This window comes from Balaenoptera musculus, chromosome 15 (assembly GCF_009873245.2).
Source record: "Balaenoptera musculus isolate JJ_BM4_2016_0621 chromosome 15, mBalMus1.pri.v3, whole genome shotgun sequence".
NCBI lineage: Eukaryota > Metazoa > Chordata > Mammalia > Artiodactyla > Balaenopteridae > Balaenoptera > Balaenoptera musculus.
Genome location: NC_045799.1, coordinates 51600304 through 51626900, shown reverse-complemented (window position 1 = coordinate 51626900; position 26597 = coordinate 51600304). Strand labels below are relative to the sequence as shown.

General features: G+C 49.2%; 1 protein-coding gene across 1 annotated transcript; it reads right to left on the bottom strand.

The window, feature by feature from the left end:
- Window positions 1-6324: 6324 nt before the first annotated feature.
- LOC118881630 (testisin-like) lies at window positions 6325-17247 on the bottom strand. The gene is given in 9 exon segments (XM_036826756.1): window positions 6325-6375; window positions 6377-6544; window positions 6931-7085; window positions 15255-15538; window positions 16268-16433; window positions 16648-16674; window positions 16763-16792; window positions 16891-17026; window positions 17170-17247. Coding segments are annotated over 9 exon segments (1095 nt in total).
- Between the last annotated feature and the right edge of the window lie 9350 nt (window positions 17248-26597).

Genomic DNA, 26597 nt, shown 5'->3' with positions numbered 1-26597 from the left:
CTTACTCCCTGCAGAGGTCGCCACTCTGGGAGTGGCATTGGAGAAGAAGGGGGACTTCTAAGAGCTGGGAGACGGTGAGGTGGAAAAACTGTGAGGATGTTTGGGTCCCTGGAGGTCACGCTGGGTCCTGGATCGGGGCAGTGAGGGGCTGGGATTCCTGGTCAGAGAGAGGTGGAGAGAGAGCGCCTGTCCCTCCCCCAATGCCCCAGTGCCCCGCCCTCTGCCTCACCTCCTGAGTGGAGGCTGCCCTAGCCAGTGACCCAGCACGGTGTGCCTGGTGGTGGGCAAGCCCCAGGCTCAGGCAGGCAGATGGGCTGGACTCATGTGCTCAAGGGCACTGGGCGGCGAAGCTGCAGCAACGCCAGGTCTCCTCCGGCCCCGTCCTCTGAGTAGTCCGGAGGCAGCAGCACCCTCCGCACGGGCACCAAGAGAACATGGGGCAAGGCGGGACCCAGGTGCAGTGCCCCGAGGCGCACGCGGTACTCAGATGGCAGCGCCCTCCTGCATGACAGCGGTGGGTCTAGTTAAAGCAGCTCCTCCTCCACCCCCAGTAGGGCCCCCGTCCCTGCCACCCTCTCACTCAGAGCCTGGGGACCACGCTTCCGCCAAGTGGCGCCCCCCCTTCCGTGGGTCTTGCTCCACCCGCCCCTGCCCCCCTCGACGTTGAGCCCTCAGAGTAGGGGAATGCCCCTTGTCCAAGCCTGGGCTGCCTGCTCACCTCAGGAAGCGGTGTGCTGCTGTCAGCACCCACTGGGGGGCATGAGAGAGCCCACACACACATGTGCCCCGCGGTGCTGGATGCTCGCCTGCCTCGGCCGCTTCCGTCCTGGGTGTCCCGGCCCCCCACGATGAGACTTGACACGTGAGGCTGCCCGCAGGCTGTGAGAGGACAAGGGGAACTCAAGGGCGAGCAGAGGAGCGGGGAACTGGGCAGAGGATGGGGGCAGGGAGACACAGGGCTAAGGTTGGGGGGGGTTGGCACACCGGAGGAGGAAGCAGGGAAGGGACTGGATTATGGGTTTGGTGTCAGATAACAGGGTGAGGGGAGGGAGGTCAGAGATTAGGAATGAGGGTGCCCTCTGGTTGGAGCCTGTAGAGAGAGGAGGAGGATCTAGGCCCCCCAGAGGCCCTTTTGTCTTCCTTTAGACCCTGGTTGGTCCCAGACCTAGCCCTGTGGCCCAGGCTCTATGCCCTATGCCCAGGCCCCAGAGACCACCCCTGCGCCCCACCCGCTGTGTGATTTGGCCACCTTAGGTCTCGATACAAGCCCTGGAGCCCAGCCCCTCCCCCATCTTGTATTTCCACTTCCTGACAGCTGCTCCTGCGTGCCCCCCACCCCTAGACCCCGCAGCCCCTGGATTCTGTTCTCACTCTTGCAGCTGGTGTCCTCCTTGCTAACTGGGCCAGGGGATGACCTGGGGGCTTAAAGACCCAGGAGGGGGTGGGGGCCTGGCCAGGAGGTAATTAAGGAGGTCAGGGCGGGGCTGTGGCTTCATCAGCCCAGCCTTGAACAAAGATGCTTTGAACAGTGCTTTTGAGGTGGCAGGAAAGGGACACCTGGGTTTCTCAAAGGAAACCTGGCTTGGGCCAAGGTGCACAGAACTGGGGGCGGGAGCCTGTGCCCAGCCAGGTAAGGGGGGGGCGATGTGGGGTGGGGATGAACGGGGTGGGGGTTGTTTCGGTCGGGCCACGAAGCTCCAGAGGATCCTCGGCCGCTCACCTCTGAACCGGATCCTGCCTCCTGGATCCTTGCAGTGCTCGGTCACTGGGGCTTCTGAGCGGCATCGTTCTGTCCAGAAATCCTGGCCGGGACAGCCTCATACAGAGCCCAGGCTCCAGGCCTTGCATAGCCCCTCCCAGCCCCAACTCTGCACAGTTTTTTTGCGGGGAGGGGAATGAATGTCTTATGAATATCTTGTTTAAACCTGGCAGCTCTCCTCGCTTAACCCTAGAGGCAGGAGCAGACTTGACCTTGGGAAACAGTCTCCTCTTCAATTTGGGGCGGCCAGGACAGCAAGGCTGCCGGTCTCGGGTGAGGCTGGGAGATGCTGGGGACAGGGCTCAGTTGGCGGGCTGGGCCTGGACTGTGCCCACCTCCCAGAAGGCTCTGGAACCTCCTTCTACCAAGTCATCCAGCAGCCCTCCACTTGGTTCCTCCTCGTGGGGGCCTTCCTGCCCAGCACACCTCCTCCTCTGCCACGTCACAGTGGGAGTTGATGTGTGATAGAGGAGGTTTGATTTGTTTGTCCTCCCTCCATGAGGCAGGGTCTGGGTCTCTGTCCCTGTCTTAGCTCAGGCTGCCGGAACAGAGCACCACAGACTGGGGGGCTTAAACACAGCTTATTTCTCACCATTCTGGAGGCTGGAAATCCAAGAACAAGGAACTGGCAAGATGGGTTTCCCTCTGAGGCCTCTTCTCTTGGCTTGTAGGTGGCTGGCATGTCACTGTGTGATCACACGGCCTCCTCTTTATGTCTGCTGGGCATGGGGGGGGGGTGCTGGTGTGTTTTTAGAAGGACATTAATCCTATCGGATCAGAGCCCACCCTTATGACTTCATTTAACCTTAATTACTTCCACAAACAGTCACATTGGGGGTTAGGGCTTCAACATATAAATTTTGGAGAGGACACAGACATTCAGTGCATACCAGTCTCCCATGGCCTGAACAGTGCCCAGCACAGAGTGGGCACTGAGTATTTGGGAGTGAAAGGGGCCAGCAGGGCATCATGCCGGGAGTGAGGGTGAAGGATATGAACGAGGGGACCTAGAGGCGAACCAGCCCCAGCCCCAGCCCCTACACTCGAAGTGAGGGAGGGCAGCCTCAGGCCTGACCCCTGCTGTCCACGCTCTAGGAGCAGGCTCAAGCCCACGCTTGAGGACTCTGGAGTCGGCTTGTGGAACACCCTCCCTCCAGCCCTGAGACCTTGGGAGAGTTTCCTCTTCTGTAAAACCCTCCTCCCAGGTGGTTGTGAAGATTAACTGGGTTAGCCCACGCAGAGCTTGGAATAGTGCCTGGCTGATGTAAATGCTATAGAAGTGCCACAAGAATAAAAGAAGCACCTTCCCCAAGGCTCCTGACCTTTCGTTACCCCCGATTCAGCTGCCATTAGAGGGCTTGGCAGGAATGGAGCCAGGTGGGCAGTGCTCCCCTTGGTGCAGAGTTGGGGCAGCTGGAGAGGCAGGTGGGAGCAAGAGTGACCAGGGACCCTGGGAACACACAGCTATCTCTGGGGATATGGGCCAGACCTTGAGAGGGGATTTCACTGGAAGGTGGGATGGAAGGAGCTGGGTGTCTGCCTGTTGCAATTTAGGTGAGGCGGGAAGCCTGGAGGACAGACACCTGGGTGCAGGGACCAGGAAACAAGTTCCCACTGAGAAACTGGCTTATGGTGGGAGGATCTGGAACTGATTGAATATTGGACAATCAAACCTGAGAGGAGTAGGAAAGGAACCTCTTTCCAGGGGCTCACCCCAACCCAGCCCCTGTCTCAGATTGAGAAACTGAGGCACAGACCCCTGCTGGGCCCACATGCCCTTCAGTCCCACCCTTGAGTCACACTGAAGAAATGGCCCCTCGGCAAATGTCATCTACTTGCCCTCCTCACAACCATCCTTCTCAGGGCCACAGCTGAGTCATCCCCACCTTTTTCCGGTGCCGGACCTGTCCCCACTCCCAGGGGAGGGCAAATGACCCAAATGGGGGCCATCATCCCACCACGTCCTCCAGGTCACAGTGATTGATCAAGAAGTGACACATGACCCCAGACCAGCCAATCAGAATTCTTCCCTGGGATTTTTAAACTGGAGGAGGGAGAGAGGACCCCTTGAGGCTCAGGCAGGGGGCAGCCATAGCTGCAGCCACTGGCGAGGACTCTCAGCTGGCCTGAGAGCCTGCAACCTTCCTGGCTGAGAAAGAGTGTCCTGTGGAGCTGGAGCGCCTCATTCCAGTCATCCTTGCCCTTGGTGGGCTGTCCTTTATCCTTCTAAAGCAACTCTCCTTCACTCATGCTGGTACTAGGGGATTCTTTTGCTTACAACCAAAGTCTTTAAATGCCAAGGATGAAAACAAAATAACAGTTCAACAAAGGTGGAGGGGAGGTGCGCCCTGAGCTGGCTGCCCTGCCAGTGTGTTTCAGTATGGCGGTGCCCAGCCCACCATCTTCAGCACAGGACTCATCTCTGACGAGTGCCCAGCCCTGCCCTTGGCCAGACCCCAGGGGCACCCTGTATACCTGGCAGCAGGAGGAGGTAGGAGGGGGTGGCCTTTCCAGGATCCAGGTGGTGTGCTCACTGATGTCCCAGCAGAAGCTGGGCCCTTTGGGACGGCCACAGCCAGACCCCAAACCATGCTGACCCAACAACCAGGGGTCAACCAAAGCAGCCTGAGGAGGGACAAAGGTGTGGGGTGAGCCAGGCCAGGGGGAGGGGCATGCCGTGGCACCTGGCTGGAGTCCTCTTGAGCCTCTGGGTAGGTGGCCCTGAACAGGACCCTATGGGTGGACGTGCTCCTGGGCGGGCTTGAAGGTATTTCTGTGGATGAGTCTTTCACACGGGCACTGGGCTACCAGAGGCTACTCTGCCTGCGCTGGAGGAGGGGCGATGTCCAGGCAGGCCTGCAGGGCAGTGTCGCAGTGTAGCCGGTCTGGGGCCAAGCGCTTAATAGGCATTAAATCACACTGTCCTCCAGTAACACATGGGACACCAGGGCAGTGAGTGTTCTGCTTGGGGTCAACTCAGAGGGCCTTTGGGGGAGGTGAGTGGCGGCACCCTCAGGTCTTGGCTGTTGGGGAGGGCAGATGGGGGAAGTGGAAATCTCAATGCAGGTGAGTCTTACAGGAGACCTGGGAGACCCCACCCGTCTGGTACCTGCTGGCCCCTCTGAGTCAGGCCATGCAGTGAGAGGTGGACACAGGCCCTTGTGAGCTGAGTGACTTGAGTGGTTCTGTCACCTTGCTGGGCCTCAGTTTCCTCATTGTGAGGAGGGGGAAGAGAAGCTCCAGCCTCGCAGGGCTGCCGAGGGGCATGAAGCCTGAGCGTGGTGTCCTACAGCCTGTGTGGCTGTCCGGGTGGGCAGAGGCGAGGAGGGCACCCTCCCAAGACTCCTCCACCTGCCTCTTCACAGAGACCACCTCTCAATCGACCAGAGCTTCTCATACCTTCTGCTCTCATAGCACCTCTGTATCTCATGAAAACGCAGATCTGCCCGAGCAGTTCCAAGCAGCCCAAGTCGGCCCCGCTGGCCTGGTCCCTTGGCCATGCTGAGGCTGGGTTCTGGGACCCCAGCATGGGGGAGGGGGGGACACGCTTGATGCTGCCCCTCAACCCAGGCCACCTATGGAGCTTGGAGCCCCCACGCCCCCAGGACAAGCCTCAACCACGGGGAGTCAGGAGAGAAGGGGCCATGCCAGGTCCTCGTCCCCCACGGGCGATGCTGAGGTGTGTCCCCGTGATTTCTCAGGGGATCCCGGCCAGACAGCACCTCAGCTGCCCACAAGGGTAACCTCCTCATCTGGGCAAACGTCACTGGCTCTCACCCCTCCTGCCTCAGTTTCCCCACTCTTCACTGGGGCTTCTTGGTATCGCCTCCCAAATAAATTACCCGCACCCTCGTCCTGGTCCTGGGTCAGCCTTTGGGGGACCATGGTGAGACCAGGAGCGTCTGGCGTCTGTGTGGTGGGGAACACGGCATGAGCGCTGGGGGTGTTTGGGGGCGTTTCCTCCACTGCACCCCACTCCAGCCTTCCTAGCCCCCAGGGACCCTGTTGCTATTTATGTCCTCCTGTAAATTATCTTTCTTTTTTTAAAATATTTATTTGGCTGCGCCGGGTCTTAGTTGCAGCACACGGGATCTTTGTTGCAGGATATCTTTAGTTGCGGCATGACTGTTCTAGTTCCCTGACCAGGGATTGAACCCCGGCCCCTACATTGGGAGCACAGAGTCTTAACCACCGGACCACCAGGGAAATCCCTGTAAATTATCTTTCTGATTGAACTAACCTGAGAGGGTTCTGTTGTTTGCAACCAAAACCTGTATAGCACAGATGGGTGATGATGGTTTAGGAGTTAAGGAGTGGTCTTAGGGTGGATGGGACGCGGGTAACTGTGAGGGTGTCCAGGAATCCACCCAGGGCCACAGAACGTGGTGCAAGGCATCAACGTGAACATGCACACGTTTATTAGCAAAGGGGACAGAAGGGGACTGGGCCTGGTCCAGCAGGCAGTCCTACCACTGGGGTGCCCCCAGCCCCTGGCGAATGTGCCTGGAGCTGCAGTAACTACTGCACCCTCATGGGCTTAGGTGTGCACAGGACAGCTGCAGGAGTCAGGGAGCCCAGAGCAGAGAGAGGGGCAGCAGCAACTGAGAGGGGTCTGGGCCTGGGTGTGCTGCGGCCCACCAGCATCTGGATCCAGTTGAAGTAACTACTGACATTGGTGTAGATGCTGGCCCGGTTGCGCCTACCACAGCCCACTCCCCAGCTCATGATTCCAATCTGAATCCACAGCTCATTCTTTTCACAGACCAAGGGTCCACCTGGGTCACCCTGGGAAGCAGTGTGGGTGAGCAAGACCTGGGGTGGGGCAGGAGGGGCCAGTGGAGAGGCTGGTAGAGCAGGAGGGGCTGTGGAGCTGGGCAGACTGGGTGCAAATCCCACTCCTCCCCCTGGAAGCAAACAAACTTCAGTTTCTGCATCTGCAAAGCGGGGCAATAGTCTATCCACTCAATTTCACATAAGGATCAAAGGAGGTACAATTAATGTAAAACGGGAAGCTTGTTTTATAGGCTGGATAAATGAGGTCTACAATGATTTTCTCATGAATAAACTCTAAGGGTGGATTGGTAGGGGTCAAGGTGGTTGCTCTCAGGCCCAAGATTGGGAGGGGTGGTACCCAGTTTCAGTATGGCCCTCATTGGGGCAGGGGTACTCACTTTGCAGGTGTCAGTGTTGCCATCCTCAGAGCCAGCACAAATCATATTATTACTGCTGTGACTGCGGTAATCAGGCTGATGGAACAGGTAGGAACACCTGGATTTGTTTATGATGGAGACTTGCACTTCCTGAAGATTGTAGGGAGGTGGCAGATCTGTCAGGGGTTGAGGGTGGGAGAGAGAAAGACAACAACCTTAGCCTCTCCTCTGCCATCTGGGGAAAGGGGGTATGAAGGGGAGTGGACTTCCTGGAGTACCCACAGTACCTGGGACATTGCCCTTGATTCCTCTGCTCTAGTCCAGCACCCAGCAATGTGGTGGGTGATGAACAATATCACAGAGGGACCCAATGGATGGACAGGTTGTCACAGCTCCTCCCTGAGACTTGGTTTCCCTCTCTGTAGCCTGCAGATGACAGTCCCTGCCTGAGCCAGTGGGGAGAGACCATGGCTGAAGCATACACAGAGGGAGGGGCTGCTGCAGTTGAGCTTGTTTATAATTAGTATAGCTGCAGGATCCAGGCTGAAGTTTTCCCAAATTTGATGAAAGATATGAATCTACACATTCAAGAAGGCGAACAAATTCCAAGTAGGATAAACACAAGGAGATCCACAATGAGATACATTTTCATCAAAATATCAAAATGCAAAGACAAAGGGAGAATCTTATAAACAGCGAGAGAGAAGCTACACATCAAGTATAAGGGATCTTCAACAAGATTGACAGCCACATTCTTTTCAGACACCCTGGAGGCCAAAAGGCAGTGCAATGACATATGTAAAGTGCTAAGAGACTAAAACAGTCAACCAAGAATTCTATATCAGGCAAAACTATCCTTCAAAAAAAAATGAAGGCAAGATTAAGATATTCCCAGATAAGCAAATGCTGAGAGTGTTCATCATTAGTAGGCCTGCCCTACAAGGAATGGAAAAGAGAGCTCTTCAGGATGAAATGAAAGGGCAGTAGCCAGTAACTTAAACCCATAGGAAGAAATAGAGAACACTGGTAAAGGTAACTACACAGGTAAACATACAAGCCAGTATTATTATAGTTTTGGTTCATACCTTTTTTGCTATACAATTTAAAAGACAAATGCAATTTAAAAGACAATAATTGTAAATCTCTGTTACACAGAGATTAGTTACACAATATATAAAGATATGGTTACACAATATATAAAGATGTAAATTGTGGCAATAACAACTTGAGAAGAATAGAGTTGTATAGGAACAGAACTTTTGTATGCTATTGAACCTAAGTTGATATTAATTCAAAATAGACTGTTATAAGTTTAAGTTATTAACTGTAATCTCCAGGGAAACTGCTGAGAAAATAACTAAAAAATATACAGAACAGGAAGTGAGAAGGAAATCAATACAGTACACTAATAAAAATCAATTAAACACAAAAAGGAGGAAATAAGGAACAAAAAAGATATAAGACATAGGTATAGATATAGATATGATATAGATATAAGATATCTATATCTTCTACATCTGACAAAATATAGAAAACAAGTTGAATAATGGTAGAAGTAAATCCTTCCCTATCAGTAATTAATTTTAATGTAACTGTATTAAACACTCCAATTAAAAGGCAGAGATTGGCAGAATGGATTAAAAACAGAGATCTAACTATATCCTGTCTACAAGGCAATAATTTTATTATTTTTAAATTTTATTTTTAAAAATTTATTTAGGGCTTCCCTGGTGGCGCAGTGGTTGAGAATCCGCCTGCCAATGCAGGGGACAGGGGTTCGAGCTCTGGTCTGGGAAGATCCCTCATGCCGCGGAGCAACTAGGTTCGTGAGCCACAATTACTGAGCATGCGCGTCTGGAGCCTGTGCTCCGCAACAAGAGAGGCCGCGATAGTGAGAGGCCCGCGCACCGTGATGAAGAGTGGCCCCCGCTCGCCGCAACTGGAGAAAGCCCTCGCACAGAAATGAAGACCCAACACAACCATAAAATAAATAAATAAATAAATATTTAAAAAAAAAAAAATTTATTTATTATTTTTGGCTGCATTAAAAACAGAGATCCAACTATATCCTGTCTACAAGACAATAATTTTATTATTTTAAAATTTTTTTATTTTTAAAAATTTATTTATTTATTATTTTTGGCTGCGTTGGGTCTTCATTGTTGCATGTGAACTTTCTCTAGTTGTGGCGAGCAGGGGCCACTCTGTTGCGGTGCACAGGCTTCTCATTGCGGTGGTTTCTCTTGCTGTGGAGCACAGGCTCTAGGTACGCGGTCTTCAGTAGTTGTGGCACGTGGGCTCAGCAGTTGTGGCCCATGGGCTCTAGAGTGCAGGCTCAGTAGTTATGGCGCATGGGCTTAGTTGCTCTGTGGCATGTGGGATCTTCCCAGACCAGGTCTCGAACCCGTGTCCCGTGCATTGGCGGGCAGATTCTTAACCACTGCCCCACCAGGGAAGCCCGACAACAATTTTAGATCCAAAGGTAAATATAGGTTTAAAGTGAAAGGTTGGAAAAAGAGATTCCATGAAAATAGTAACCAAAAAGAGCTGAGGTTGCTATACTAATGTCAGACAAAATGGATTTTCAGTCAAAACATGTTACAAGAGTCAAAGAAGGGGGACTTCCCTGGTGGTCCAGCAGGTAAAACTCTGTGCTCCCAATGCAGGGGGCCTGGGTTTGATCCCTGGTCAGGGAACTAGATCTCACATGCATGCTGCAACTAAGAGTCTGTGTGTCGCAACTAAGAAGTCTGCATGCTGCAACTAAGAAATCCCACATGCCGCAACTAAGTATCCCGCATGCCACAATGAAGATCCTGCATGCCGCAACTAAGACCCAGCTCAGCCAAAATAAATAAATAAATAATAAATAAATAAATAAATATTTTAAAAAAGAGTCAAAGAAGGACATTACATATTGATAAAAGTGGCAAGTCCTCAAGATATAATAATTATAAATATCTACACATCTAACAACTGAGCTCCAAAATACATGAAGCAAAATTGCTGTAACTGGTGGGAGAAATAGACAGTTCTACAAGAACAGTTGGAGACTTCAATGCCCCACTTTTATTAATGGATAGAACAACCAGAGAGAAGATCAGTAAGATAACAGAGGACTTGAACAGCATTATAAAGCAGCTAGACCTAAAAGACATATACAGAACAATCCACCCAAACAAGAGCAGAATACACCTTCCTTCCAAGTGGATGCAAAACATTCTCCAAGATAGATGACATGTCAGGCCACAAAATAAGTTGCAATAAATTAGAAAAGATTGACATCATGGAAAACAGTGGATTGAGGCTAGAAATCAATAACAGAAGGAAAACTGAAAAATTCACAAATATGTGGAAATTAAACAACATACTCCTAACCAATGGGTCAAAGAAGAAATCACAAGGAAAATTAGAAAGTACTTTGAGATGAATGGAAATAAAAACACAACATACCAAAACTTATGGGATGCAGCAAAAGCAATTCTCACAAGGAAATTTATAGCTGGAAATGCCTATGTTAATAAAGGAGAAAAATCTCAAATCAACAATCTAACTTAAGGAACTAGAAAAAAAAAGAGCAAATTAAACCCAAAGGTAGAAGAAGGAAGGAAATAATAAAGAGAGGAATGGGAAAAAAATCAAACTAGGGAACAGAAAAACAATAGCGAAAATCAACAAAACCAAAAGTTGGTTCTTTGAAAGATCAACAAAATTGACAATGAAAGTGGGGACATTATTACTGACCTTCAAGAAAAATTAAGGAGTATAAGTGAATACTATGAACAATTGTATTCCAACAAATTAGATAACCTAGAGGAAATGGACAAATTCCTAGGAACACACAAAATACCAAAACAGACTCAAGAAGAAATAGAAAATCTGAACAGACACATAACAAGTAAAAAGATTTAGTGACTAGTCAGAAACCTCCCAATGAAGAAAAGCCTTGGGCCAGATGGCTTAAATGGTGACTTTTATCAAACATAAGAAGAAATTAACATCAATCCTTCTTCCAAAAAACAGAAGAGGAAGGAACACTTCCTAACTCATTCCATGAGACTGGCATTACTGTGACACCAAAGCCCAAGCAAGTTATCACACACAAAAAGAAACTACAGACCAACGTATATGCAAAAATCCTCAACAAAATACCAGCAAACTGAATCCAGCAGCATATTAAAAGAATTCTACACCACGACCGAGCGAGATTTATCCAGAGTGCAAGGTGGGTTCAACATATGAAAATCAATCAATATAACATACTACAGACTACACTAATAGAATGAAGGAAAAAAAAAACCCCACATGGTTATCCTAATTGATGCAGGAAAATCCAACACTTTCATTATAAAAACACTCAGTAAACTAAGGATAGCGAGAACTTCCTTAACATGATAGAGATCATATGTGAAAAACCCACAGCTACAGAATTGTGAAAGACTAAAAGCTTTCCCCCTAAGACCAGGAAAAAGACAATGATGCCAGTTTTCTGCCACTTCTATCTAACACTTTACTGGAAGTTCTAGTCAGAGCAATTAGGCAAGAAAAGGAAATAAAATACATCCAAGTTGGAAAGGAAGAAGTAAAACTATGTCTATTCACAGATGACATGATCTTATATATAGAAAATAATGAAGAGTACACAAAGAAGGACTAGAATTAATAAATGAATTCAGCAAATTTGCAGGATCTAAAATCAAGACACAAAAGTCAATTATATTTCTATACACTACCAATGAACAATTTCAAAAGGATATTAGAAAAGAAATTTCATTTTACAATATCATCAAAAAGAATAAAATAGTTAGATTTAATTGAGGACCTGTACACAAAAAACTACAAAACACTGCCGAAAGAAATTAAAGAAGACATAAATAAATGGAAACGTATCTTCTGTTTATGGACTGGAGACTTAATATTATTTAGATGACAATACTCCCCCAAAGCAATCCACAGATTCAATGCAATCCCTATCCAAATTCCAATGGCCTTTTTAGTGGAAATTGACAAGCTCATCCTAACATTTAGAGGGACTATCAAGAGACCCCAAATAACAAAACCAATATTTGAAAAAGTAAACAAAGTTGGAGAACACACACGTCCCAATTTCAAAACATACTTGGAAGCTACAGGAATCAAACAATGGGGTCCTGGCAAACGGATAAACATACAGACAAACGGAATAGAATTGTGAGTCTAGAAAATAAACCCATTCTTCTTTGGTCAACTGATTTTTGACAAGGGTGCCAAGATAATTCAGTGGAGTAGAGAATAGAGTCTCTTTAACAAATGGTGCTGGGACAACTAGATATCCAAATGCAAAAAATGAAGTTGGACCCACTACTTCCCACCATAAACAAAGATCAACTCAAAATGAATCAAAGATATACATATAACAGCTAAAACTATAAAACTCTTCAAGAAAACCTGAGGGTAAATCTTCATGACCTCGAATTTGGCAATGATTTCTTAGACATGACACCAAAAGCAAAAGCGCCAGAGAAAAAATAATCTGAACTTCATCAAAATTAAAATATTCTGTGCATCAATAGATACTATCATGAAAGTGAAAAGAGATGTGGTCCACGAGTCTTGGCTCAGCCCTGCATCTGAAGTGCTCTTCCCCCATCAACACCAGGGACTGACAACATGGAACCTGGAAGGAAGGAGCTATGATGCCTCTTTCGAAGAAACTGAAGGGTTAAGTAAGAGCATTCAAAACACAACTTTCTGACGCTAAAGCCCACCTGTTCTGCAGAACTTCGGCTAGGTCTTCATTTCAACTTTCAAACCTTTAGCTCTTTGTCCTTTTCCTGGAGATTATTGCCTCTTTCCTGGCATCACTTGGCTCTCTAAGCGTCATGAACCCCATTAGGCCAGCTGGTCTTACCCTTAGCTACGTATTAGAATCACCTGGGACGCTTTAAAATATCCCAATGTCTGTGCCACATCCCAGACCAATTAAATCCATGGAGTGAGATCCAGGAACCAGTTTAAAAAAAAAAAAAGAAGAAGAAAAAAGGAAAAAAAACCCCCACAGAATAGGAAAAAATATTTGTAAATCATATATCTAAAAAGGGTCTAGTATCCAGAATATATAAAAACGATTACAACGTCACAACAAAGAGAACTCAGTTTAAAAATGGGTTGGGGGGGTGGTCTTCCCTGGTGGCGCAGTGGTTAAGAATCTGCCTGCCAGTGCAGGAGACATGGGTTCGAGCCCTGATCCAGGAAGATCCCACATGCCGCAGAGCAACTAAGCCCGTGTGCCACAACTACTGAGCCTGCGCTCTAGAGCCCGCGAGCCACAACTACTGAGCCCATGTGCCACAATTACTGACGCCTGCGCACCTAGAGCCCGTGCTCTGCAACAAGAGAAGCCACCACAATGAGAAGCCTGCGCACAACGAAGAGTAGCCCCAGCTCGCTGCAACCAGAGAAAAGCCTCCGTGCAGCAGCGAAGACCCAACGCAGCCAAAAATAAAATAAATAAATTTATTTAAAAACAAACAAACAAATAAATAAAATTGGGTTGGGAATTCCCTGGAGGTCCAGTGGTTAGGACTCTGTGCTCTCACTGCTGAGGGCCCAGGTTCAATCCCTGGCTGGAGAACTAAGATTCCACAAGCCACGTGGTGTGACCAAAAAAAAAAAAGGGTAAGGGACTTAAATAGCCATTACTCCAAGGAAGATATACAAATGGCCAACCAGCACATGAAAAGTTGCTCAACATCACTAGTCATTAGAGAAATGCAAATCAAAACCACAGTGAAATACCGCTTCACACCCACTAGGATGGCCAAAACAAAACAAAACAAAACAAACAAACAAAAACCTGGAAAATAACAAGTTTTTTATTAAGGAGAATGGAGAGAAATTATAACCCTTATTGTTGATAGGAATGTAAAATGGAGCAGCTGCTATGGAACACTGTTTGTCAGCTCCTCAAGAAGTTAAACATAGAATGACCATGTGATCCAGGATTGCACTCCTAAATACATTCACAAAATAATTGAAAAGAGGTATTCAAGCACAAATTTGTATACTAATACAAATATCCAAAAGATGGAAACAACAAAAATGTCATCAGTGGAGGAATGGATAAACAAATTGTGCATCCATACAATGGAATATTATTCAGCCATAAAAGAGAATGAAGTTTGGATACATACTATAATATGGATGAATCTTGAAAACATTATGCTAAGTGAAAGAAGCCAAACATGAAAGGTGACACAGTGTATGATTCCATTTATATGAAATGTCCAGAATAGGTAAATCCATAGAGACAAAAAGTTGGTTAGTGGTTGCTAAGGGCTGGAGGGAGGGGGTAATTGGGAGTGACTGCTTAATGGTTATGGGATTTCCTCTGGGCGTGATGAAAATGTTTTGGATCTTGATAGAGTTGATGGTTATGCACTGTGAATGTTCTAAATGCCATTGAATTATATACTTTAAAATGGTTAATGTTATATGAGTTAAACCTCAAAAAGAAAGGAGTGAAGTACTGACACACACTAAAACATGAATGAACATTGAAAATATTATGCTTAGTGAGAGCAGCTAGCACGTAGTGTATAACTGCATTCATATGAAGCGTCCAGAGTAGGTAAATCCATAGAGACAGAAAGCAGATTAGTGGCTGCCAGGGGCTATGGCCCTAGAACAACGGGGAATTAGGAGTAATGGCTAATAAGCATGGGATTTCATTTTGAGATGATGAAAATGTTCTGTAATTAGACAGTGGTGATGCTGGAACCACTCTGTGAATATACTAAAAAAAAAAAACCGTCTGAATTGTATGCCTTTTTTTTTTTTTTTTTTGGCTGCACCGCACAGGGTGTGGGATCTTAGTTCCCCAACCAGAGATCGAACCCACACCCCCTGCAGTGGAAGCCCGGAGTCTTAACCACTGGACTACCAGGGAAGTCCCTGAATTGTATACTTTAAAAGGATGAATTTTATGGTTTGTGAATAATACTTCAAAAACCCCCCAAAAACGAACAAAAAAACCAAACAATGCCTGATGCCTTTCTGACAAGTCCACCCCAAAACCTCGCACACCCCCGCAGGCCGGGGGTGTGGCCTGGGCCGGTGGGGGGGCCTCCCTCTCTGGTTTCTGGCTCACAGTCTCGGGAAGGGAGGGGGAGCTGAGTGTGGGTACAGAAAGCCTTGCTCTACAGCGGGGCAGGGTGTGGAAAGGAGGTCAGGAGAGATTGCTCAGCGGGCCAAAGCCAAAGCACAGTGGCACACAGACCAAGGTGGGGGCCACTGCAGCTGGTGTGGCTGGCACAGGGCATGGTGAATAACACTCCCCTTCCCCACCCGTCTGTCCCCAACCTCACTCTTTTTCTCATGGATGTCCCCCCAGCCAGTCACCCAGCAGTCATCCCGGTTCTTGAACTCAAAGGAGGAGGACAGGACACAGAAGGGCTGGATGTGCTTATTGAAGGTGACGGAGGAGGACAGCTTCAGCAGGGCGATGTCGTCCTGTGAATACTTCCTGGATTTGGGTTATATAATAATACTCTTCACCCTGTAATGACGGAGGTAGGCCCGCAGGCTCCAAATGGGTGGTGTGGCAGACAGCTCGCCAAACTGGACCGACCACTCATAGGGATCTCTGTTGCTGGCAGGGGAGGAGAAAGCCGTCAGGGGTCCTCAGAGGGAGGGTGGGCCACCTGAGCACACCTGGGGCTGCTCCCTGAGCTGAGACCCCCGGGCTGCTGCGGGGCTCACCCCAGACACCATCAGCAGGTCTTCCTTCGACCAAAGAGACCAGGGTAGAAACGGGGAGAGCCCAGACAGCCCCAAACAAAGTCCCACACCTGGGGACTTGAGGGGGTTGGTAGGAGGGTGCCTCCCCTGCCAGCTCATCTGGCCAGTCACTCAACCACCTGTCACCTCCAAGAGCCCTTCTCAAAAGGGAACAAGCAGGTGCACGGGCGCCACAGCAGGCTGGGCTCAAAACAGCTTCCGGGGCCACTGTCACCACAGGCCAGGCTCTGTGTCCAGCACTTACTTCAGCTCATTCCTCCCCCGGGGGGGGGGTCACCTCCGCTGGGAGGTGGGGTGAGGAAGGTGGAGGTTGGTGGTGCCATTTGGGGACAAGTGAAGCAAGAAAGAAAAGAACAAGACAAACAAATGTGCGTGGGAATGTTCTGGGAGAACATTCTGGAAGAAACTGCACAGGGTTTCCTCCCGGAGCGCCCTGGGGGACTCGCGTGGGTGCGTAACGGGCTGCAGCCGGGACTGGGCCTCAGGAGCACACGAGGGCCGTGTCCACGTGGGGCATGCGCGCAGGTCCTGCTGCAGACCCAGGGCCCGGGGTCAGCGGGCCGCCCGCCCCCAGACTCACTTTTGGAAGCAGTGCGCGGCCGAGAGCACCCAGCGGCGGTTGAGTAGGCTTGCTCCGCAGTAGTGGGAGCCCCATAGGCGCAGGCTGCCCTGCCACGGCCAGCGCCCAAGCTCTGCGTCCTTTCCACCCACTATGCGTGTTGGGACAGTCCGTTGGCCACATGGCCCTGGGATGGACAGATGGACACCAGGCTGAGCTGCGGGAGGCAGGCCCACCCCGTCCACCCTCACCCACCGGGTGGGAGAAGGGAAGGGGCGCCCCGGGGAACCGCGCGTCCAGGGGTCTTGCCGCCCAGGAAGAAGGGGACGCTGGGGACCTGCCCCACGTGGGCCACAGGCGCCCGCCCCTCCCCCACACCCAGGGGCGGCCCCATCAGTTACATGCGAGCATAGAAGAGTTCTCGAAACCTGGGGCGGGGAGAGGAAAAGATGAGTCGCCCTTCGCGCTCCGGCTCAGGTGCCCTGCTCAGGGAAGCGCGCCCCCTGGACGCCTTACCTGGAAGCAACAGGTCCCTATCCCGCAACGCTGCGGGTAGGAGAGAAAGTGAGCTCTCCTCGGTCTCCACGCGCCCCACCCTTCCCCCATCACCCCTAGCTGCGCCGGCAGCCCCAGCCTCAGCTCACCCTGCCTCGCGATTTCGACCCGCACCAACAGTTGCGCGAGCAGCAGCGCCCCGACCTGCGCGCCCATGGCCTCTTCTTCCCGCCGCCTGGCGCCCCCTCTGCTTCCGCCAGCTCCAAGGCCCGGCTGGGGCGCCCCCTCGGGGAGAGGGAGCCACGGGAACCCTGGCCGCCCCCTTCCCTCAGCTTGACCTCTCTGGTCCAAGGGCTGTTTGGGAACCTGGGACGTCACAGTGCCCTGGCTTTGAGCTTCTACTGGGGCTCGGTCCCCCAACTACGTACCTTGTTATGACCCAGGAGCCAGTGTACCCAGACGATCCCTTTCTTGTCTGCGACCCTGGGGGCCTGGCTGCCCCCCATGCTGCCCTCTTTTCTACCCATTCCTTCTGCTAGGAAGGACCAAGGACCTGACCCACAGCCAGGACTCCCATGAAAGCACATTAGCAAGTCCTCACTGCGTGCCCATTGGGGGTCTCGAACTGTTGGGCTCAGCCAGGAAGAAAAGACCCCTCACAAGCCTTTCTTGGGGAAATGATGATCTTGGGTCTTGTCCCTCCCTGTGCTGGCCTCAGGCTAGTGCCCACGTGCGGCCCAGGCTGCCCCCTGGCGGCAGGCCCCGGCCCCTTTTATCACCCTCCTCAGGATTCAGTCTTGAAAGTTGAAACTGCCTTTCACAAACTTTCTTGCCCTGGGTCCTGGGGGGAAGGAAATTGCCAAAGAAAGTGAGAGAGAGAGACGTTGCTGGGTTGTTCATCCCAGCGTCCCTGTGACCGGTGACTCTACGGACTGGGAACCTGGGAAGGCTGTGCCTGCTTGGTGCCCCTCTGTGTGTCCTGAACACTGCCTGGGATGTGGAGGTGTTCATGGAGTGATGAGTCCCCCAGCACTGGCTTCTGGGGGTCCCTCCAGGCAGGGGAGCCAGTCTGGACTTGCAGGAGTATCCACAGGTGTGTATCCCCCTCGGGAGCCCTGGGTCTTGGGTCCAGCCGCAGCACCCTCAGCAGGGCCTGGGTGGTGACTGCCAAGGGACTGAGCCGCTGGAGGCAGGAGCAGGCAGAGCAGGTTCCCTGCCTGGCCAAGCGGGAGAGAGGGTTCCCAGATGGTGTCCTTGACCCGGGCACACTGGTGGAGACACGGGGGAGACGCCTGATGCTTGGGGACAATGGAAACTTCTGCAGAGGCTGAAGCCAGCCAGTCAGCAAACCTCGTGGACTTCACACACTGCAGAGGGGACAGTGGGCATGGGCTCTGGCTGGTGGATGCAGGGACAGACTGCGTGCAGCAAGGGCTGGAGTTTTCCCCTAAGACGGTCCCCCTCTGTGGCCTTTGGCACCACAGTGCTTGTGACTGGCCAGTCACTGTGAGCTCCCTGGATCAGGGCTAAGTGCGGCTCCTTGCACAGGATGAGACACAGTGCCAGCGCCTACCTTGCAGTGCTGTGGGGACGGCCCAGGAACTCCTCCTCCCCTGCAGCCTGAAGGATAGCTTAAGCCGCAGATCCTGTGCAATCCTCGGGGCTGCCTACGGCTCTTGAGAGCTCTCTCCTCCCTCTGACCACCTGCCTGTCTCCTGCTCCTACTGTCCTTTCCTGGTGAATGCCATGCCTGCTCCAGCCTCGGGCCGGCCTCTCCCTGCAGGCCCCTCGTCCAGATGGTCACGCAGCAGGCGGCTTCTGGGCCTTCAAGTCTCAGTGCTAATGTCACATCCTCAGCTAGGCTTTCCCTGTCCCCCTCCCATCTAAAGCCAGCCCCATATGCCCCCACTGACTGTCCTTCTCACTGACCTGTTGTATTTCCTCCCTAGAACTTAGCAATGTCCAAAATGATCTTGTTCGGTCCTTTGTGTGTGTAGCTGTTGGCTCCCTCCAGGGACTGTGTGTGACACACCCAGTGAATGTGGAATTGAAGGGCTGATGGAGGACCCAAAGGGCCCCGCTCCTGCTCCTCTGCCCTGCACAGCGGCCAGCAGGGGTCCCCACTCACACACACAGGGTCCCAGCCCTGTGCTCCCTCCTCCAGCTGCCGGCTTACATTTCTCCAGCCAGTTCCTGGGCTCCCCTGGAAAGACCGGGGTTGGGGAAAGGGGGAAAGAGGGAAAGAGCAAGCCCAGCCTGGCCCCGAGTCCTCACCGTCCACGTCAGGGTGATGTGGAATCCCCCCCAGCCCTGCCAGGAACCCCAGGATATGTTACTGCTCTGCTGACCACTGAGCCAGGGACAGGGCTGCTGGGCAGAGTGGGCTCGGGCAAGCCCTGGGGTTTGCAGCCCTCAGTTTCCCTGTCTGAAAAATGGAGATAACAGTAATGTGCACCTTGCAGGGCTACTGTGAGCATCTGGCGACGCCCTGTGGTTAAGCTCCTACACATGGAAGATACTTTCTCATGCACCCCTCTGGGGCCGCAAGGCACAGGGAGGATCACCCAGCCAGAGGAATGTCCTTCTGCCAGCTAGGCTTTACTGCCTCTCAGACAGACACGTCTGCAAAGGCACCAGCCCAGCACTGGGCGCTGGAAACCCCAGTTCCAAGAGTCCCAGAAACCACCCAAGGAATCCTTGAACGTGGGTGCTCCTTGGGACTCAGCCTTGAATGGTGGGTGAGAAGCAGGTTCTGTCCCTGGGGGTCCACGGGGTGGCAAGGAGGGAGAGAGGGCATCTTGGAGCCCCCTGGGGACACATGAAACGCAGATGCTGGGCCCAGGGCTGTGAGGTCTGAAGAGGGATAGATGTGGGTATTGGGGAGGGGGCTTGTCATGGGGCTGGGTGGGGGGGCGGAACCAGAGAAGGTCCCTGGAGGACAGCGGATAGGTGGATGGTTGAAGGTGGCTGTTGGGGAGGGTTTGGGGAGTAGGTCCCTGCAGGAACTGCCTGCTAAACTCTTGGCAGGGAGCAGAGAGAGAGGGCATGAGTTTGGGATGCAGGGGCTGAGGTTGCAGGGCTGACTGCCCGGATAGGCAAGGCAAGCCACGGGGAGACGGGGGTGCCCCCAAGCGGTCCCAGAAGCAACAACAGGGCAAAGATAAGATCCTAGCAAGGCTTGGAGAGAAGTTCCTGACATCCCGAGCTGAGCTCCAGGTTGTGCTGACAACCCATGTGGTGTAGACGCTGACGTTGGTGGAAACACCCAGCCTCTTAGGGAGCCCGCAGTGGGATCCCCAGCTCACAACCCGTGTGACAGACGTGACCAGTGTCACAGACCAGGGGGCTGTATGATCAAGAAAGGAGAGCTGACCAGCCTTGGGCACTGCAGGGAGAAGGAATGTGGGAGACTTTTCTGATTCCTAAATTTTTTCCACTTCTCAAAAAGCTAACATATGACCCGGCAATCCCACTCCTAGGCATAAGTCTGGAGAAAACCATAATTCAAAAGGATGCATGCACCCCAATGTCCATTGCAGCAATATTTACAATAGCCATGAAATGGAAGCAACCTAAATGTCCATCGACAGAGGAATGGATAAAGAAGAAATGGTACATATATACAATGGAATATTACTCAGCCATAAAGAGGAATGAAATAGTGCCATTCAAAATGGCAAATAGTGCCATTTGCAGGGACATGGATGGACCTAGAGATTGTCATACAGAGTGAAGTAAGTCAGAAAGAGAAAAACAAATATCATATAATATCACTTATATGTGGAATCTAGAAAAATGGTACAGATGAACTTATTTGCAAAGCAGAAATAGAGTCACAGATGTAGAGAATAAACTTATGGTTACCAAGGAAAGAAAGTGGGGTTGGGATGAATTGGGAGATTGGGATTGACATAGATACATTACTGTGTATAAAACAGATAACTAATGAGAACCTACTGTATGGCACGGGGAACTCTACTCAATGCTCTGTGGTGACCTAAATGGGAAGGAAATCTAAAAAAGAGGGGATATATGTGTATGTATAACTGATTCACTTTTCTGTACAGCAGAAACTAACACAACATTGTAAAGCAACTATACTCCAATAAAAAAATTTGCTTTAAGTACCCATTCTTCTCAATTGACCCTCGCATCAACCTAGCCTGCAGGCAGCTCCCCTCGAAGGGGCTCGCTGGGTCTCTGAGCAGCCCCAAACGCTTGGTTTAAACCAAAATCATGCTCAGTGAATACTCAGTACTGCATTATTGCTTTTTTCCTCTACCTAATCTCTTGATTTCTGACTTAAAAGATGTGGATTTATTAGTTTATTGAGTATTTAGAACATTTTTTGCTTTATGTATTTCAAAGCTCTGTTATTGGGGCATAAAGGCTCATGCCTCTTACATCTTTTCAGTGGCTTGTAACTTTTATCAATGTAAAATACCCCTATAGCTCATTCTTAAGACTTCGAGCCTTGGGTTCTATTTTATCTGCGATTATCTGCTGTGTGATACTCCACAGCCACTTTCATCTTGTTTGCAATTTTCCCACCAATATATATTCTTAAATCAAAACAAAATAAAAAGAATACATTTATAAAGAAATTACAAGAAGTTAAATTTCTCAACCTATTTATGCTTGGCCCTTATTGGAACAGACTTGCTGGAATCCTTGTAAAATAGTAAAGTACCTCCACTAACAGTATTATGGATTTTTGTTATTGCAAAAGAAACATAAGTTTCATATTATTTACTGACACCTTATGGGGATAAAGGCACATCCTGCCTGCTTGAGATTGGGTTTTTTTGGTCCCAGAAATTATGTTTGAGAACTCCTAGATTATCAGAATTATGTAAGAGCCAGTGTATTTCATAGTAAATCTGATTTAAAGACATCCCTATTATTCAGCCATAAAAAAGAATGAAGTAATGCCATTTGCAGCAACATGGATGGACCTGGAGATTATCATACTAAGTGAACTAAGTCAGAAGGAGAAAGATAAATACCATATGATATCACTTATATGTGGAATCTAAAAAAATGATACAAATGAACTTATTTATAAAACAGAAATAGACTCACAGACATAGAAAACAAACTTATGGTTACCAAAGAGGGAAGGGGGGGAGGGAAAAATTAGGACTTTGGGATTAAAATACACACACTACTGTATATAAAATAGACAACCAATGAGGACCTACTGTATAGCACAGGGAACTATACTTAATATCTTGTAACAACTTATAATGGAAAAGAATCTGAAAAAGAATATATATATACACGTGTGTGTGTGTGTGTGTATGTGCGTGTATAAAACTGGGACTTCCCTGGTGGTCCAGTGGTTAAGACTCCGTGCTTCCACTGCAGAGGGCACAGGTTTGATCCCTGGTCAGGGAACTAAGATCCCACATGCTGTGCAGCATAGCAAAAAAACAGACAAAAAACGGAATCACTTTGCTGCACACCTGAAACTAGCACAACATTGTAAATCAAGTATATTTCAATAAAATGTTTAAAAATAAAATTAAAATTAAAATAAATAAAAATAAAGACATCCTGATGGTCCTATCATCATCATCAAGTGTTCCTTAGAACTCACAACCATTCAATAACCCTTTTTGTGCTCACAGGTACCTGGTCACCTGCTAAGTGTGATACTGAGGAGGTAAAATATGCATAGTCCTGGTGCTGTGATCTGAATGTTTGTCTCCCCCAAGTTCGTATGTTGAAATCCTAACCCCCAGGGTCATGGTGTTCAGAGGTGGAGACTTTGGGAGGTACTTAGGTGATGAGAGCAGAGCCCTCATAAATGGGATTAGTGTAGATATATATAAATTTTTCTTTTTTTGGCCACGCTGCGCGGCTTGCAGGACCTCAGTTCCCCAACCAGGGATTGAACCTGGGCCACAGCAATGAAAGCCCGGAATCCTAACCACTAGACCACCAGGGAAGTCCCTATTTATTTATTTATTTATTATTTATTTATTTATTTTTGGCTGCGTTGTGTCCTTGTTGCTGTGTGCAGGCTTTCCTTAGTTTCAGCGAGTGGGGGCTACTCTTTGTTGCGGTGCGCAGGCTTCTTACTGTGGTGGCTTCTCTTGTTGCGGAGCACGGGCTCTAGGTGCACGGGCTTCAGTAGTTGTGGCATGCAGGCTCAGTGGTTGTGGCTCGCAGGCTCTAGAGCGCAGGCTCAGTACTTGTGGTGCAGGGGCTTAGTTGCTCCGCAGCATGTGGGATCTTCCTGGACCAGGGCTCAAACCCGTGTCCCCTGAATTGGCAGGCGGATTCTTAACCACTGCGCCACCAGGGAAGTCCTATTTATTTACTTTTTATTGAAGTATAGTTGATTTACAATATTGTGTTAGTTTCCGGTGTACAGCAAAGTGATTCGGTTATACATATATATGTATATTTTTTTCAATTCTTTTCCGTTATAGTTTATTACAAGATATTGAATATAGGTCCCTGTGCTATACAGTAAATCCTTGTTGTTTAGATTAGTACCCTTATAAAAGAGAACCCAGAGAGCTCCCTCACCCCTTCTGCCATGTGAGGACACAGAGAGAAGGCAAAAGCTATGAACCAGGAAGCAGGCCCTCAGACATGGAATCAGCCAGCACTTGGATCTCAGACTTCCAGCCCAGGAACTGTGAGAAATAAAGGTCTGTTGTTTATAAGCTGCCCACTTTATGGTATTTTTTCATAGCATCCCAGTGGACTAGGACACCTAGCAAAGCATTTGGCTTAGCAATGGACGAGCTTTCATAATCCTCTTTTTCCAAGTGTGTTCATTACATTCCATGTTTCTACTCACATTATGTTAAGAATATACAAAGTGGAGGAGATGCTTCTTCCTCTTCAGACTTAAATAATCTAGGAGAACTCAGAGTGCTGTAGACAGATAACCTGGCCGATATGGAACCAATATCATGTACAGACCTGCCTTTCTAATGGTCTGGTAATAGGGATTCTAGAGCCTGGCCTGGTCTCCTTTTCTCAACCCCTTACTTTATTTCACTTAAAACATTTTTTTTATGGAAAATGTATATACAAGAACTGATCTTGAATATCCTTCCACATCTCTACATTTTTCTCTCATGTAATCTGCCCCTTTTAAACATTTGCTCTAAGTTCTGACCATGTTTCACTACTTTATCTTCAAGTTTGCTGATTCATTTTTTAGTCATGTCCATTTTATTATTCAGCCTTTTGGCTAAAATGTTTTACTTCAGCAATATTTTATTTTTATTCATTTATTTATTTTTTAAAGATGTATTTATTATTTATTTATTTTTGGCCACATGGGTTCTTAGTTGCAGCACTCGGGATCTTTGTTCAGGCATGCGGCCTCCTTGTTGCAGTGCACGGGCTACTCTCTAGTTGTGGCGTGCGGTTTTTCTCTTCTGTAGTCGTGGGGCGCAGGCTCCAGGGCGTGTGGGCTCTGCAGTTTGTGGTACGCAGGTTCTCTAGTTGAGGCGCGTGAGCTCAGTAGTTGTGGCATGCAGGCTTAGTTGCCCCGTGGCATGTGGGATCTTAGCTCCCCGAGAAGGGATCAAACCGGCGTCCCCTGCATTGCAAGGCGGATTCTTTACCACTGGACCACCAGGGAAGTCCCAACTTCAGCAACATTTTTTTTAAAGTAATTTTTATTTATTTATTTATTTTATTTTTGGCTGCATTGGGTCTTCGTTGCTGCGTGCAGGCTTTCTCTAGTTGCGGCGAGCGGGGGTACTCTTCGTTGCAGTGAGTGGGCTTCTCATTGCGGTGGCTTCTCTTGTTGCGGAGCACAGGCTCTAGATGCATGGGCTTCAGTAGTTGTGGCACGCGAGCTCTAGAGCGCAGGGTCAGTAGCTGTGGTGCAAGGGCTTAGTTGCTCCGTGGCATGTGAGATCTTACCAGACCAGGGCTCGAACCCGTGTCCCCAGGCAGATTCTTAACCACTGGGCCACCAGGGAAGTCCAATTCAGCAATATTTTAAATTTCCAAACACTCTTTCTCGTTCTCTGATTGGTCTTCTATAGTATAATTCTTATTTAATGCTGATAAACCCCTCTTCAAGCTTTCTGAGGACACCAGTTAGAATTTTCCAAGTTGTCTGCTGTTCCATGTACAGTAAGTCCCCTACATACGAAACTGAACGTTGTGAACTTTCAAAGATTTGAATGTGCATTTGAATGTCCAATCACGTAAGTTAGTTCACGTGTCTGGTGTACTTTGTCATGTGCGTGCATCCTATACAAGTGGTTGTGCTTTTGTGTACTTTAGTGTACAGTACTGTATAGAGTACAGTAGTACAGTAACTTTATTTCAAGCCCAGGATGTCCGGAAGTAAGCATAAAAGCAGCAGTGATGTAGCTAGTACTACTGTACTTTTCAAGGTACTGTATTGTAAGATTAAAAATGTTTTCTTTATGGACTTCCCCGGTGGTCCAATGGCTAAGACTCCATGCTCCCAGTGCAGGGGGCCCAGGTTCGATCCCTGGTCAGGGAAGTAGATCCCACACACTGCAACTAAGAGTTTGCATGCTGCAACTAAAAGATTCCCGAGTGCCACAACTAAAGACCCCGCATGCCACAACGAAGATCTTGTGTGCTGCAACTAAGACCCAGCACAGCCAAATAAATAAATATTTTTTTAAGTTTTCTTTATTTTTGTGTTTGCTTTTTATGTATTATTTGTGTGAAAGTATTATAAAGCTATTACAGTACAGTACTATATAGCCGATTGTCTTAGGTGGGTACCTGGGCTAACTTTGTTGGACTTATGAACGTGCTCTCGGAACGGAACTCATTCGTATGTAGGGGACTTACTGTATTATCTCAATTTTCCTTGGAGTCAGTTCAGTTTATTGAAATAGATCCTTCTGGTGCATGCGCAGATTTTCTGCAAATATTTCTTCATCCTTGGTTGCTGTGCAGTAAAAGGTTAACTGAACAGGCCTAGGATGTTCAAACCCTGCACAATCCAAAGAAAGGACTGGCCCTTGCCCACCTCCTAGGAAATAACCTCTGAGCCCTTGGAATGTCCTGCCTGAAAAGACTGTCTTTGTAGACCTGGGGTCTCGGGCCACTCCAGATAGTTGATGATAACGATATGATTTATGGCGGGGCCTTGGGTCACACTGGATCAGCTGGACCTCTGAAGGGGCTGCAGTCTGAGAAATAAGGTTGGCCACATGGGCCGTCCATGCCTATGTGATGAAACCCCAGTAAAAACTCTAGACACCAAACTTTCAGTGAGCTTCCCTAGTTGGCAAAACTTCACGAGTGTTGTCACACATCATTGCTGGGAAAATTAAGCACTGCCCACCTGACTCTCCTGGAAGAGGACAGCTGGAAGCCTGCACCTGGTCTCTTCCAGACTCTCCTCTGCACCTTTGGCATTTGCTGATGTTATCTGTATCCATTAACTGTAAGGAACCATAACCAGGAGTACACCAGCTTTTCTGAGTTCTGTGAATCCTCCTAAAAAATCATTGACTCAGTGGGTGGTCCTGTGGACCCCAACTCAGTGGTCTGCTCACATCTATGAGAGAGCCAGTTTGGTGACTTTGGTGCCCTGCAATATTGTCTGCAAGGAAGGGAAGCTACCTGTAGACTCCGTAGAGTTAGGTGAGGCTTGTTGCCGGGCAGCAGGCAGACAGGGAGGCTAAGAGCCCTCTAGATGGTCAAATCAGGCCAGCGTTTATTCTGTGGGTCCTGTAAAGGATCATCACGTTTAACAGTAGATGACACAGTGCGAGACCCCCAATGGGCACTCAGTGAGGACTTGCTAATGTGCTTTCATGGGAGTCCTGGCTGTGGGTCAGGTCCTTGGTCCTTCCTAGCAGAAGGAATGGGTAGAAAAGGGGGCAGC